We start from the raw sequence: 16,408 nt of genomic DNA, 5'->3' as shown, positions 1-16,408 counted from the left end.
CTGGTTTTTGGAGGATCTTCTGTCACAGCAGCAGGGTAGAGTCTTGTTCCCAGGCCTTCACAACTTGGACTTCCATATGCAGAGATTGAGTGGCAGCAGTTGAACGCATTTGACCTTCCTCCTGAAGTAGTGGATATTAATAGAGGCTAAAGTAGATAATACAGATTCTCTCTTTTGTGGTAGTGTGGTCGAGCAGTTAGGCCTGTCAGAGAATAGTGCAAAGCATTTGTTGTACACGCACAGACAATAGAAGAAGCACACACTCTATGACTTAGCTCCAGACCAATGGTTTTATACAGCAAAAATATATTTTCTTAATTTATTTTTAGAACCACAAGATTCAAGTTACAGGTAAGTACCATAAGTTTCGTATTTCACACAGGTATCAATAGTACTTTGTTTGAAATAGGTAAGTAGTACAGTTTTTTAATTATTGGCAATAATCTGTTTTAAAAATGGACTCAGTACGATTTTAAGAAACAGTTCCCAGGGGGAGGAAATGTTAGATCGTTTTACAGGTAAGTACAACACATACAGTTTCAGTTTCCGGGTTTTAGGAAGTCCACTGGTTGGGGTTCAAGTTAACCCCAAACACCCACCACCAGCAACACAGGGCTAGCCGGGTGCAGAGGTCAAAGTTGAGCAAATTTAAGGAGACAGATGGTACTCTGAATCAGGCCTGACTGCAGGAAAGTACCCGCGGCTCGGAGGGCAGACCAGGAGGGGTTTGACGGAGCACTGGAGGGGCCCCAAGTAGGCATCAAACACACACCCTCAGCGGCACAGGGGCGGCCGGGTACAGGGTGCAAATAGGACATCGGGTTTCCAATGCTGGTCTATGAGGAGACCCCCGGGGGTCACTCAGAGGCTGCAGGCAAGGTCCAGAGGGGTGTCTCGGGCTCACCACCTGTCAGAGAGGGAGGAGATCCACCTGCTGAACATAGAGGCACTGGGAGTCTGTTTCTCCAGGGCCCGGGGGCTGCGGGTGCAGTGTGTTTTTAGGCGTCAGATATCTTTGTCTGGAGCTTCACGGTCAGGGGGTCCTCAGGATTTCCTCTACAGGTGGCGTAGTGGAGAGGTCAACCCAGGGTGGACACTTGCTCTCAATCGCCTGGAACCCTCTCTTGCTGGGTGGACCACCTGGACACATGGCGTGGGCGTCTGGTGCACAAGGGTCAGGACTCCTGCATCCAGAGTGAGGTGGGAGTCCTTGGTTGTAGGTTTTCTTAGACAAAGTTGCTGTCCTTGGGAGTTCTTGGTCCTTTTTGGGTGCAGGCCAATCCTCTGGAGTTGGGCTGAGGCCGCTGGACACATCGCTGGTCTTTTGCAGGTTCTTTGAGGCAGGAGACTGGCCGGTAGGGCTGGGGCCAAAGCAGTTGTCGTCGTCCTTCTTCTCTGCTGGGGGTTTCAGCTAAGCAGTCCTTTTTCTTCTTGTAGGTCGCCAGGAATCTGGTGAGCTGGGTTCAGTAAGGCCCTTAAATCCTAGGGTTAGGGGCGTGTTAGGGGTCAGAGGGCATTAGCCAATGGCTACTGTCCCTGAGGGTGGCTACACCCTCCCTGTGCCTTCTCCCTTTGGGAAGGGGGGCACAAAGCTATTCCTATTGGTCCCTGTCCTCCAAACCAAGATGGAGGATTTTGCAGGGAGGGGTCACCTCAGCTCTTGACACCTTAGGGGTGGTCCTGGCTGGGATGGTCACTCCTCCCTGTTTTCCCTAATTTTCCTGCTGGACTTGCTGCCAAATGTGGCTTTGTCTGGGGGATGGGGAAGAGTTGGGGGGACATCTCCACTAGCTGGAGTGCCCTGGGGCACTGTAACCAGAGGCTTGACCCTTTGAAGTTCACAGCCAGGTGTTGCAGTTCCTGAGGTGTGAGGCACCACCATTCGGGACAGGCTTCCTGGCACTCACCTCATGTGGTCAGAAACTTGTCTGAAAGTGGCAGGCTGGCACAGACTGGTCAGTCCTACACTAGCAGTTTGACTAACATACTGGGGGCATCTCTAAGATGCCCTCTCTGTGCATTTTCCATTAAATCCCACACTGGCATCAGTGTGGGTCTATTGTGTTGAGAAATTTGATACCAAACTCCCCAGTATTCAGTGAGTTTGTTATTACAAACTCCCAGACCATATACTTAATATGGCTACGCTGCACTTACAATGTCTAAGAATGGACGTAGACACTGTAAAGGCATATTGCTCATGCAGCTATGCCCTCCCCTGTGGTATAATGCACCCTGCCTTAGGGCTGTAAGGCCTGCTAGAGGGTTGACTTACCTATGCCACAGGCAGTGATGTATGGGCAAGGCATCCTGAGAAGGGTGCCATGTTGACTTTGTCTTTTTCTCCTCACCAGCACACACAAGCTGCAAGCTTGGTGAGGGTTCCCCTAGGGTGGCATAATACATGCTACAGCCCTTAGAGACCTTCCCTGGTCACAGGGACCTTGGTACCATAGGTACCTTTTACAAGGGACTCAACTGTGTGCCTGGGCCATGCCAATTGTGGAAACAAAGGTACATTTTTAGGGAAACAACACTGGGGCTTGGCCTGGTTAGCAGGGTCCCAGCCCACTTTCAATCAAAGTTGTCATCAACACTAGGCAAAAAGTTGGGGGGTAATCCATTAAATTTATTCAAATCAAATGGAAATAATTTATATTGTAATATAATTTTTTCCTAAACCTAAATGTAAATATGGTAACTATGAACTTGTTTTAACCCTTATGTTAATCTTTGTAGCTTATTAAATACTCTTAAGGTTAATGTTGATTTAATTTTGTTCATTTATTTTATCCATTCTTATTGTAAATTGCATGTTCAGTTGAATGAAATTGTTCAAACAGATGTGATATTAAACGTAAATTCCATAAAATAACATTATTGTAATTGATTTATAAATAATTGAATGATTTATTTCAATCCTACCCTAACATAAACATATCTTGAATGTTATTTTTTTTTACTACCTTTCACTTAACATTTAAAATGTTTCTCAAATAACTCAAAGTATTGATAAGAGAGTGATGGCGGCTCAGTGCAGTCTGTGCTTTCCTTTTTTGTTCTGTGCATGCTCATCATTTAAAACATCTGACTCTAAAATGTGTTCTGTAGTGCAATTGTAAAGATGACAATAACAATATATATTTGGGTAACTATAAGATGAATTGGATGACTCTATTTTAAACAGGTGCTGGGTCGTGAAGTTTACACATCCAATAATCAGCTAGGAGGTGTGCAGGTCATGCACAATAATGGAGTTTCCCACACAACAGTTCCTGATGATTTTGATGGAGTGTATACCATTTTAGAGTGGCTATCATATATGCCAAAGGTACTGTGCAGTAATAACCTCAACATAACATGGATAGGTTTACCTAGCAAACAGATACAACTGTATAATACTTGTGTGTACAGTATGACTTATTAGCAGAAACATGATTATTTTTCTCTCTAGTCATTTTATCATTGTATGTATAGATTGACATGTTTACTTGTGTGCAGTAAGCCAATGTCTTTACATAAATTTTGGGAGAACACAGTATTAACATTAACATGAAACAAGTTGTTTTCTTCTATAGCTGCAGAGGTTGTGTAAACAAAACCATGCACTTAATACCTCAGTGTTTAAATCAAACAGGTGTTATTTCTTATTATGGAGGATGATCATAAAATGTATTCTTCACAATGGGTTATACTATCATAGTAGCTACACTAGTTCCAATCTGGTTTCAGTGCCTTTTGTTAGGTCTCGTCCCTGACCTTTATGTTGTTTGAGACTGAATGTTTGGTTGACTAAGTAAATAGCAAGTCTTACACTGTTTCTAGTATCCATGTTAGTGTCATTGTCATTCCTTTGTAACTGATTGATATTTATATTTAATGTAGGATAAACATAGCCCTGTGCCAGTCATTTCTCCAAAGGATCCAGTTGAAAGGGAAATTGATTTTGTGCCTTGCAAAGCCCCTTATGATCCACGGTGGATGCTTGCTGGAAGACCTCACCCAAGTAAGTAATTATGTTTCAGTAAATGTTTTTTCTGTGTAACCATTTAAAGATTGTAGAAATTGGTAGATACAGCGGTATTAACAAGTGTTGAACATTGATTTGCTGTCCTTATTTTGATCGACTAAGCTGCTGTGGATTCGTTTTCATGAATCCCTCAAGTGTTTTTGGAGAGAGTGTTTTTTATTTGGGGAAATGTTGTTGAAGTTGAAGAAATGAGGTCTGCTATATGGGTATAGTTGTGTTAGAACATTTTCTTTTGCTTATAGGACTTGTGGTGAGCATCTGAAAAACCACAATAATTTTTATTAACAAATATAAAATATGTCTAAAATGTAATAATGATTTCTTGAATATGTATCGATAGACCATCAATTACTTTGTGTTAGCACTTTATTAACTTAGATCACGTTCCATTACATTTCTGTTAAAGGAGGCTTTGATAAAGTTGCCATTAGAAAGAACTTTGTTCACCACCTCTTGTGCTGCAGGTCTTCTCCATTCTTTTTTAACTATTGAGCATGAAATAAGCTTCTGTTAAGGAACGCCACACTTTTATTACGGATGATCAGCATTTGTTGAATGAGAGAACAGTGATTTAGGGGTTTGGTAGCCAGACATAATGCAAGATGAATTTGCTTCACATCTGCCCCACAATAATCTTCGAAAATATCCTAGCAAAGCTGCAGCAGTCCACTCCTAATTGGCATTATAGTGCATGCAGCACTTTTCTGAATTAAATGGTACATGAACAGCGAGAACAGACATTGATATTTGTGAAATAGTGGTCTCTGAAACAACAACTCCCTTTCTCGTGCAAGGTGGGACACACTTTGAGAAATGGCCCTCCTGCACGTTTACTGGTGTTCGGGGTCTTAGCAGCTGCTTGTGGCTAGTGGTCGCAGGGTCTGTCAAGGTTTTCAGTATGTGGAATGTACTGCTTTGAATGCAGTGGTGAGGCTGAGTCAAAGCTGATCTTTGTGATCTCACTTCAGCCATTGAGTGCTGTGGAGAGGTGAGGTTGGGCAAAACAGCACTGTAATAGTATACACAGCGGCATACTCTGCACTGAGAGTAGAGAGAAATAATGCAAGGCAGAGTAGGTGTGATCTCCTGCATGCATTCTCCTAAGTGAACATCTAGACAGCTTGGACCTCTGTAGTACACAAATGAAGGAAGGGTGTCCACGGCAAGGATGAGGGGGAGTGGAATACTGTGGTGGCCCATAGAACTGTGTATTGCTGCAAAGTGATGCCATGTTAAGGCTTACATCATTACCCGTTATCATTGTAGTGGTCATTTGTGTTCCTTCACCGCAGGCAACAGAGTATCTAAGCAAATAGATCTCCATTACTTACCCAACTGGTTTATAAGTATGCTCCCATGTTGTAGCCAGATAGAGGTAGCAATACCATCTGCATACAAGACTGCTGGTGCACTGCAGCAGATCCCAGCTTTGGGAAAACTAAGGGGGACCCAGTAACTGGGTCCTGGGCACATGTCACAATGATAAATCTTGCAACTCATATGGTATGTCCTGTATCTGCAAGACTGGACATTACTGCTCCTTGAATGGCATTGAAGTGTTACTTTACCTCCTAAATGCATTCCTGAGTCATCTATATAAAATGTATGTGATTTAGGATTCTAGCTACAGGTTCCTTATCTTAGAATATTCCCCAGACCTCAGAAAGGATCCAGAAATGTTCGAGCATTTCCTCTGTGTGCTGGTAGGTGACGTTTTTGGCTCGGTATTGGCGTTCTCTCCGTTAGAAGTGATGTGTGCACGTTGACATGTATTCTTTACTTTCCGCGTCATCGGTGCAGATCTTGGGAGGGCTAACTCTGTCAACTTTTTGGACAACTTTCTTTAGACATTTTGTTTAATTCTTTTGAACTTGTTTTCTAAATGTTCTAGGGAAGTGCTCTATATAAAACTATGAGGTTTAAACCATGTCATAGACAGATGTCTGTGACAGACTTCAACCTGGCTTGTCTCTGGTGCTTGGAGCCAGGCCATGACTCAAAGGCCTATGAAGACTGCTGCAGCATAAATCCTAAGGTGCTGTGGGATTGTTCCCTGAAGCTCCTGGTTGCCCAGTGCCCATTGTCTCTTGTGCACTCCGGGACCCAGTCATTTAGAAGGTCCCATGCCAGTTTGCTGAGCGATGCCTGGCTCTGAAACTTGTCAGCGAAGTCCCATAAAAAATCCAAGAAGTCAAAGCTGCCTTCTACTTCCCTGTGTGCGTCCAAGTCATTCAGCAAGGTACAGGAATGATGCATCAGCCACTGAGCCTGTCTCTGGGTCCCCTCAACAATTCTAGAATTTCTCAGAGCATGAGCAACGCCCACCAAGCTAAGAGTTTTTACAAGGCCACACACCTCATTTGGGCAGGACCACCAATCTGGAGTGCCTTTGGGCCCCATTGTTTGGTGGGTCCCCACATTGGATTTCTGCAGTGGGTCCGCCTTCTACACCAGTCGGGCCACCTTGATTCAGTGCTGGTTCCGGACCAGCTCCATTTGCAAGACCACAACCTTCCCTGGAGCCCATTCCAGTGCCAACATTCCTGGCACTGCCTGCATTGACCTATTCATCGTGTTTTTTTATTCTGCCCTCAGTGGCAGTCAAGACAAATGTCTTGATAGAGGTGTTTCAGCTGGGAGTCTTCCCCCACAGAACCTTTCCTCCCTCATTGGCCCAAGCTTGCACAGGGGCTTCTGTGCACAGGACAATTGGCCGCTAATAACGCCCTGCTCCTGGGTTCTCAGTTTTCCTCATCCAGCAGCAAACCCCGGAGAGCCTGGTTGTCCGGGCCTTCACCTTGTAAGTCAACCCTGGCACATTCCCTAGCATACCACCAGATAGGGTATCCAAGAGGCTGGATATCTTTGGAAAGAGGATTTTCTCTTCTGCAAGCCATGCACTTCGGTCAGTGAACACTCATGCCTCATGGACCAATATACCCACACTGTTTAGATTTCAGTTGTGCAAGTGCTGCCCATGGTCTCAGAGGAGCCCTGAGCCATCCCCATTGGCTATTGCCAATGGCGGGGATGCATCAACGTTCATCATTAGCTGCAGACTAGATACAACAAACTTGCTAAGCAGGGTGATTGTGTCATCACTAACACTCAGGCGCCATGCCTGACTAAGGTCTATTGGCTTTTTGGGGCATGTTCAGGTTTCCCTTTTGAGCATGCCCTTCGATGGCACCTGCCTCTTTGACAATAAGGCAGATTCTGCACTAGATCGTTTTAAGAACAGGTGGGCCACTCCCCTGTTGCTTGGTTTCTCCATGACCCCACTACTGTCCCATTATGCCTTTTGCACTTTACGTGGTAGGTAGAGGCTACCAGCAATGTCTGTTCCTGCCCACCATCCACCAAGGCCAACAGGATTCCCAGTCCTTCTGCGGCTGAAGACGTGACTCCCACAAGCCTTGTGGGACTCCCAGTCAGAGGTTTGCCCAATCTGCCATTCCCACCCCAGCAGTTGCAGTCTCAAAGCCCAATTAGTTTACCATCTTATCAGCAAGGCCAGTCAGTTGGCGGCAGGATCCAACACCACCTACAACCCGCCCTAACATCACCAGACCAGCTGATGGAGGACCATCCCTCCCTGCTCTGTGCAGGCTCTTTTGGCCAAAGGAGCCATCAAGAGGGTGCTAACATTGTAAGTAGGTCTTGGTTGCTACTCCTGATACTTATTGTTGCCCTAGAAGCACAGAGTACTCTGCCCTATTTTAGGCGTGTGCACTCTCAACTTATTTGTGAAGGAGAAATTCAAAATGCTCATGTTGGCTCAGGTTCTGTGTGCCATGGAGACTGGTTGGTAGCGCTAGACTTGCAAGATGCCTTATTTCAAAAACCTGTCCTGGCTGCCCACAGGTGTTACCTGTGGGCCACGATCACTTTTTAGTTCACTGTACTCCCTTTTGGCCTCACCAATGGCCTTGAATGTTCACCAAGGTTTTGGCGGTGGTTGCAGAACATCTGCTGAGGTCAGAGGATTCAGGCTTCCCTCGATGACTGGTTGTCAAGTTGGGCTCACCCCGGGCAGTCATTTCCCCATCCAGACTTTATCAGACTCCTACATTCGCTGGGGTTCATTATCAACATCTCGAAGTCACACCTGACCCCCCCTCAGAAGCTTCTTTTCATCATAACCATTCTGGACACAGTACAGTTTCAGGCCTATTGTCCGGAGCAGTGAGGTCAGGATATTCAGGCTGTGATTTTGATGTTTTGACCCTCCATCTTGGATTTCGGTGCAGCTGAATATAAGGCTGCTGGGCCTCAAGGTCTCCTTCATCCTGCTGGTAACACATGCCCAGTTGATGCCTGCGAATGCAGGGGAGTGATTCATTCACTCCAAGGGAGATTCCTTCTTCGGTCTTGTGCAGACTGAAGACTTGCTGCCCTCAGAGAATGCACAGCCGTAGAAATGTTGCAGAAGCCAAAAGGAGCCGTAGAAACAATGTTGCAAGCAGAGTCTTCATCGTTGATGCATATTGTCAGTTCCTGGAGGGTCCAGTCACGGTTCCAGTGGCTAGAAGTCTAAGTAAGGTTGCAGAGGAGTCCTGCTGGAATCCTGCAAGCCGAATCTGAGGACCCACACAAGAGAGAGACCCTAAATAGTCCTTAGAGGGGGATTGGTCATCTAGCCAGGTGACCATCTATCAGGATGGGGCTCTGACGTCACCTGTCTGACCTGGCCACTCAGATGCTCCCAGAGGTCCCTGCCAACCTTGGGTTCAAAATGGCAGAACCCAGGGACACTCTGGAGGAGCTCTGTGAACCACCCCTGGGGTGGTGATGGACAGGGGAGGGGTCACTCCCCTTTTTATTGCCCAGTTTCGCGCCAGAGCAGGGACTGGAGGTCCTTGAACCAGTGTAGACTGGTTTACGCACAGAGGGCACCAAACGTGCCCTTCAAAGCATACCCCAATGGCTTAGGGAGGCTACCCCTCCTAAACCATGTAACACCTACTTCCAAAGGGAGAGGATGTTACCCCCTCTCCCAAAGAAATCCTTTGTTTGCCTTCCCCTGCTTGAACTGGTCAAGCAGCAGGAGGACAGGAACCTGTCTGAGGGGTGGCAGCACCGCAGGCTGCTTAGAAAACCCTAGAAGACTGGTAGGAGCAATACTGGGTGATCCTCTAAGGAGACCCCAGAGTTCAATCAATACTGGAAACTTACATCATACAATCAATACTGGAAACAGTATTTGGGTATGATTCTGACATGTTTGATACCAAACATGCCCAGGTTCAGAGTTACCATTATGTAGCAGGACAGAGGTAGTGACCTGTGTCCAGTACACGGGTAAAATGTCTTCCCCACACTTCCGAAGTCCTGTGCAATGGAACTGTTCGTAGGGGCACCTCTGCTTATGCAGGGGTGCCCTCACTCACAGGGACCTGCACCCTTCCCTCTAGGCTAGGAGGGCCTTCCATAGGGGTGACTTATAATGACCTGGTGCAGTGACCTGTGGTAAAAGTGTGCAATAGCAGGCCGGCAGACACATTTTGCATTGACTCCTAAGGGTGACACAATACATGCTGCAGCCCATGGGGAACCATATACTAGGGACTTATAAGGTGGCACCAGTATGCCAATTGTGGGGTATGCAAAGTCCTAGGCAACCAAATTTAGACGGAGAGGGCAGAATCACTGGGGTCCTGGTTAGCAGGATCCCAGTGAAAACAGTCTAAGCATAATAATAGCAGACAAAAGGTGGGGGTAACCATGCCAAAAAGAGGGTACTTTCCTACAGTGGCGTCAATTGGCTTCTTGTCTGTTGTCTGCATCGTCCTTGCTGGATATGACATCACAGGCCCTATATAGGTGCCACCCTGGCGCGCCGACATCAGTTCTTTTCTTTCTGCACCAGCCAGTGCTCATCAAAAGAAAGAGCTACGCCTCAATCAAGAAGAAACTAACATCAGCGCGCCAGGGTGGCGCGTATATATGGGACCCACAAAGTCCTATTCGGCGCAGACGATGACTGACTCTGAGACTATCAATGCCTCCTGATGGCGTGCAGGGGTACTTAATGTGAAAAATCTTTGGATCCAGACTAACGCCTGGGGGAAATGTTATGGTAAGGAATCTGCAGCTAGATATTGTCTCTACTAAATAAAGCATTTTGTAAAGTAAGTAACTTATCAGTCACAGCTAGACTGTAACAAGAAAAGAGGCACAGCTTTTTGTGCATGGATTGCAGACAACTCTGTATATTATATGTACTTTGTTTTGTAATTGCTTGTTAAAATGAAATATCCCAACCCAAACCTAATATACAAATAATTTCAATGGTTTTATACCTCTCCACAGCTGTTAAAGGTGCCTGGCAGAGTGGATTCTTTGATCATGGTAGCTTCATGGAGATCATGCATCTTTGGGCACAGACTGTTGTGGTTGGAAGAGCAAGGTGAGAACAAGTGTAAATACATTTAAAGTAAAGAGGGGTTTACATTTTCTTGCTTTATATAATTGTCTTTCTCAAATCCTGCCCACACATCAAATGTGCTTTTGCCGTTATGAATCCTGCCAGTATTAATATAATGTCCAATGATAATCCTCCAGGTTCCAGATTGTGTAGTGAATTAAAGAACTACATTTGTCACAGGAGTTAAAGCACCCAACCCGCAGTTTTGCCCTGAGGACCTTCTCCAATGGGCTGCTGCAGAACAAATCTTTCCAAAGCACATCAGTGGTCTCATTTGTTCAGATCATCAACAGAAAATGAAACGTAAAACACTTCCCCCTTCAACACAGCATTCACAAACCCCTTACAGACACATCCCAAACAAAACAGTACTTAAATGTTTTTCACTCGTCTGCTACGTGTTCTGTAGCAAAAACCTTATGTTAAGTTGGCAGTTTCCAGTCTTTCAAACATCTCTACCCCTTTCACCCACTGTAAAAGTATGATGCATATCCTCCATCACACGTACTCTCAGTTCACCCACCGAATCTGCTCCATCATCAGCTTTCAATGCTTATGTAGACCCTATAATTCTTGACGCCAAATCCCATCCTCATCCATACTAATTAACCTCAGTCCCACTATCCTTATTTGGCATACAACACATTTCTGTTGTCAATAATTCTGTTACTCTGCTCCATTATTTAACAAATAATTTTGCCCCATGAAATGGCTTTCATATATTAGTGAACTTTATTTCCCTTTCATTGTGAAACCAGGCAAACATATTATCATCCTCAAACTTTCTTTCTGTACATTGCCTGTGTAGGAGGCTGGCTCAGTTTATGATGTACACCTATGGTATGGCACCCTGTACTCAGTCCAGACAACCCTTTGTGATAGTGTTTTGGTGTCCAGATAGCAAAAGCCCTCTAGGGGGTAGCTGTGGTGAGTAGCTAAAGCTTATCTAGGAGGAGTGTAAAGCACTAGCAATACCACAATAGTCAGTCAGTAACTGTTCACAAAAAAGAACCACACCAGGAATTGCAAAAATAAAGTATTTTTTATTACAACACTAAGGCTATACTAACTTTGGTATATCTCTTCCTAGAGATATCAACACACAGAAAATATACCCTTAGCATCAAGCAGGAAAAACATACAAATACATGGAATCCTTGGGGAGGGGTGGTCTGCGGCACACCAGATATTAGGAAAGGGGTGTAAGAATGGAGGTGCACAACCAAGGTAAGTGTGTTATAATCCCAGGTGCTGGGGGAGTAGGAAATTACCAGAGTAAATATTCAGAGTACAGTACAGAGTTGTTAACGAGCCGGGTGTCCCATAGGCTTACACAGGACCGTCGCAGTTGGATTTTTATGGACTCAGGACCCTTCTCAGTGGACCCCTAGGGAACCAGTTGGCACAAAGAAGGTTGGAGAGTGCCCTCACGTGTGGATACCAAGAAGACCGGATTACCTACACCAGGGTGCCCAGGTGCGTAGGGGTTAAGTGACGTTGGACACCCTTGTTGGTCAATGGAAGCCTTGGTTGTTCTGCTGCTATTGCGACCTCTGGTCCAGGCCGGAGCAACTCAAAGTGTATTTCAGATGAGGAGAACCTGAAAAAGAAGACAGTGTCCAGATCGCTTGGATATGTCCAGGTGATGCAGGTAGACAATGCCCACCCTCTTGGAGGTGAAAAAGGGCTCCACAGAGGGTGGGTCCTCAGATTCGCTTAGCAAGACTCTACAAGGAACTCTTGCAAGACATCTTCTGCACCTGGCCTCAAAATCAAATCAAAATCATCAAATGCGTGACCAGTGGCAGTGGAAAGACGTTTGTGAGTAAAACCATGAACTAGACTGGAGATGCATTACATCTGGCAGCCAGCAATGTTATCAGCACCATATGGCCATAGCTTCCACCCCAAGATGCAGTAGGTGAGTAAGGCATCCAGTTAGGTGATGGTGACAGAGAAGCAAGAGGAGCTGGACTCCACTGTATACAATGGGTATATCAGACATATACTTTAGTGGCACTTGAGGCAGAGCAACGGTGAACCATAGGAAGCAGATACACTGATGGGCAGTTGTAAAGCCCCGCAGAGAAAATAATATGTGGATGGATCACCCCCAGCCGATGGACAGGAAGAACAGACAAATATTCTAACGGGATCTTCAGATCAATCTTATGAAAGGAAGTGCAACAATGGAAGATAAGTTAAGCAGTTAGTGAATAAAACTTACGAAACAAAAGGAGCAGTGGTCTCCCAAACTCTAGCACAACTCCACTCCCAGGAAAGCCACTGCATGACAATGGTGCTTCTTTAATAGGCACAGCAGAATTATTGTCTTATCATAATAGTTAAAAGGACATCACATACCAGAAACAAAACAAGTAGAAATCCACCAACCTGGTACGAAAACAGTGAACCCAAAAAAGCATGTATACTTCCAAGTATTCTTCTGAAGACAATGAATAGTCCATGGCTATTGTTTGTGATGACAGAAGTAATGCCAGCAGTGTTGGGTGCATTGAAGACAGCATCAAGCAGGTCAGCTCAATCCATTGGAAGTACTATGTATAATGCATTGTGTCTGTGCCTGAGACAGGGCTGTCTATGTGCAAAAGTTAAAACAACTTTGTTTTACTATTGCTAAGAGCTTATTAATTGTTTCTGATAGGGATTTCTAGCTGCGGATTCCTCACCTTTTGAATATTTCCTGTCAGACTAGATCTGGATGCTTTTCCATATTACCTCTGTGCGCCAGAAGATGGTTCCTTGTTAATTTGCACTGACGCAGAAACAATGGTCGGGCCCATATAGATGCCACTCCTGCTCGCTGATGTGTGTTCCTTTTGTTCTGTGCCACAAGACACAGCTTGAGTTGGAGCTTTTTCTGGCCTCTCAGAGACACATTTTTCCACAACCATTTTTAATGATTTTACTGTATGCAAAAACAACACATCAGTATCATGACAACGAAATTGAATTGTCCTGGTATCACAACCTCATAGATAGGCAATGATGTTTGATTGCGAGATCCATAAACATATTAAATGTGTGGATTGACCAGTTCAAAGTACTCCCTCCATCAACCCCAAATTCTAATGTGTTTGTGCATCTCAGAGACACATTTACCTCAATTTTTATCAGTGTGCAAAGGATGCCACCCCCTAAAACAGGTTTTAAGTCCTTGTAAGGACTGTCACAATCGGATGTCTTTGACGGATGCCCACCAGGTGTGCTTGTGGTTTCTGGGGTCAAGCCACAACTCCAAGACTGTGGAGTCTGCACGTTGATGAACCCAAATGCCATCACGGAATTAAGCTTTTTGTGGTGCTGCAAATCCTCAGGTAAGCACAAGAAGTGGAGTTCTGCTCCTTCTGGCCATTCCCACTCCCTTGATTAAGCTTGTGGATTGCGCCATCTATCCTGTTCCTGCAGTCAGCCGATTCTGCAGCTGGTTCTGGCCCAACCTGAGTTTCCAGGGCCTTCAGCTGCCCCCTGCTTTAGGTCTGAGCAGCTGTGCTCTTCAAATCTGGTGTGCCTTTTGGGAACCACAGAACCAGTTGACCCTCCTTCTGGATTACTACTGGTGGGTTCACCCACTGGATAAGCAGTACCATCAGAGCTAGTTCTGCCATCGACTCCAGTACTGACACAGCCCCTGGTGCCCACTACTGCGCAACGCCCAGGTACGTCAATGCAGATGCGGACTTCACTGCCTGAATAGTTATGGCATCCATTGTCCTTGTAGATGCCGATTTGATGCCGATCTGACTTTGACTGGTATCGCAACCAAATCTGACTGAGGTTTTGGAGCTGGTTTTACCACAAGGTAGACCTCATTCTCTGTACTTTTTGGTACATACTCTGCTAATAATTGTGACCAGGGTGATGAGTTTGCTCAGCCCTATCTGGAAGACAGTTGGTATGGGGACTTGCAAGACGCTAGCGGGCTGGATACCTCTTCAGAAACAACACTTTTCTTTCCTCCAGGACATGCCATGGGGGGAGAATCGTCCTCTTAAGCCATTGGTATGCTCAGAGTGGCAGACGTCTTTGGCCTCCACCTCCTTACCATGGAGGTGAAAACAAATGTACTGTTAAAAATCCCGAACCTTGGCCAGACTGCCTCTGAGCCTCTCATCAGATTCATTTTTTTTTAAAACAGAATTTTATTGCATTTTTGTATTCATACTTAAGTACAGTACAGTATAAAAAAAATAGTGTATCATCAGAAGAAGTATCGATATGGGCTACAGTACTCTCTCTTGTAGTCGGATAGCCCTTAAAGATCTAATCTACTATGTAGTGCAGTCACTCTCTCCTGATTTTTCTCTTAGTGTTATCATGCAGTCAGTGTGTTGTTTCTTAACCTTCATAACTATTAAACCCCATCCACCCCCTCACCTCTTCAGTGGGAATGTCCTAGCCACCTCACTTTTCATGCATCTCGTTTCATGTGATTCTTGATGGTAGGGCAAAGGTATTGCCGCGTAGCACGGTATTTGCAGGCGGTGTATGGCCTTGGCAGTTCTTCAGTTGTCAGTTGGGGGATGTTCCCCACCTTCGTAGGTGGGCACCAATGAGCCGTCCATTGTGGCCCATCTCCTATTCTACCCAGGCACGGGTTCTACTCCCTAGATGTCCTACTCTTTGAGGGCATCCATTAAGGCCTCCCATGCTCGTGCTCCCTCGAGTGAAGTTCGACCTCTCTTGGCCTCTCGGAGTCTAATCTCGGACTCATATCCCGCCCATTTGGTGAGTTCTATTTTCCAAGTGTCTATGCGTGGGCCCCTTTTGCTCTTCCAGTTTCTGGTTCTTTCCCTTTTTCTGAGCACATAAGCCAAGTTTTGGAATCGGCTAGTAATCTTATTTTTAGCTGTGTGGGAACCAGCTTAGTAAGCATCGGCCCGCTAAACATGGGATCTCTTTTTCTAGAACTGTTGAGGCTATGTCTGTGATACTCTCCCAGAAGCCCTCGAGCCTAGGGCACCCCCAGAGCATGTGAAAGAATGTGGCGCTTACTTCATTACAACAAATGCATTCCTGTGTTTATGTGGAACATTTTATTCATTTTCTCCGGTGTAAGGTATGCTCTATGTAATATATAGAAATTAATCAGCTTAAAACAAGCATTTCTTGTGGCTTTCCTCGTGTAATATTGGATGTTTTCCCAGTCAGTGTCCCAAATCGCCTTACCAAGGTCTGCTTCCCATTTATCTTTCAGGCTCTCCAGTGGCTTCATCACCTCCCTTCATAGTCTCCCATATAGGCAGGTCATTGCTTTGAACATCCCTAATGCCATCACTAGATATTGACATCTAATTGATTGCTAGGGTTCTTCTATCCCAGCCTTACAGTGTTGTTTTTATAGCTTCCGTAACTGCTCTCTGTAGTAGAAAGTGACTTCTCTGCAACTCATATTGGGCCCTAAAGTCCTCAAATGTAAGAGTTCCATGGAAGCAGCGTCCCATTATCATAGAGCGCTCTGATCTCGGTCTCCCCTGCTTCTTTCCAGGACCTTAACCCTCTCCAAGACCCTCTGTGTGGAAGTACCTCCAAAAACCCTATTTGGGAGATCTGGGAAATACGGGACCCATGTGGGTATTTTCTAGAGTTGTCTTGCCCAACACCGTTGTGTAACTTGAAATTCAGATTTATTTCCACTACCAGTGTCTGAGAGCCGTAGAACCGCCCTACTCAAAACTGCTAGGTCAGGGATCAATATATGGGGAGTGATCCCCCCGGTGTTTTTCTTCCCGCTACCCATTGTGTAAGCCATTGCATTTGGGCTGCTAGATAGTGAGCCTCAAACTCTGGGACTGCTGTTGGTCTTTGCAGTGTAGACCAGAACGCTATGCTTGTTTTCAGGCCTCTCATGGCCCTACTCAGATTGCCATCCAGCATATCGTCTGTTCGGTGGTGTATGTGGATCCCAAGTAAGTAAGGGAACGAGGTTG

At 45.5% G+C, this 16,408-nt stretch overlaps 1 protein-coding gene across 7 annotated transcripts in view; it reads left to right on the top strand.

Annotated features, from left to right (window-relative positions):
• ACACB (acetyl-CoA carboxylase beta) overlaps positions 1-16,408 on the top strand; it is a 1,528,264-nt gene that overhangs the window by 1,157,684 nt on the left and 354,172 nt on the right. For all 7 annotated transcript variants that reach the window (XM_069214760.1, XM_069214756.1, XM_069214757.1 and 4 more), the window contains 3 exons: positions 3,188-3,331; positions 3,886-4,006; positions 10,343-10,439. In XM_069214760.1, the coding sequence (XP_069070861.1) occupies positions 3,188-3,331; positions 3,886-4,006; positions 10,343-10,439 (362 nt within the window). The remainder of the gene's footprint in view (positions 1-3,187; positions 3,332-3,885; positions 4,007-10,342; positions 10,440-16,408) is intronic.

The sequence above is a fragment of the Pleurodeles waltl genome, chromosome 11 (assembly GCF_031143425.1).
Source record: "Pleurodeles waltl isolate 20211129_DDA chromosome 11, aPleWal1.hap1.20221129, whole genome shotgun sequence".
Taxonomy (NCBI): domain Eukaryota; kingdom Metazoa; phylum Chordata; class Amphibia; order Caudata; family Salamandridae; genus Pleurodeles; species Pleurodeles waltl.
This window is presented reverse-complemented; position numbering and strand designations above follow the sequence as displayed.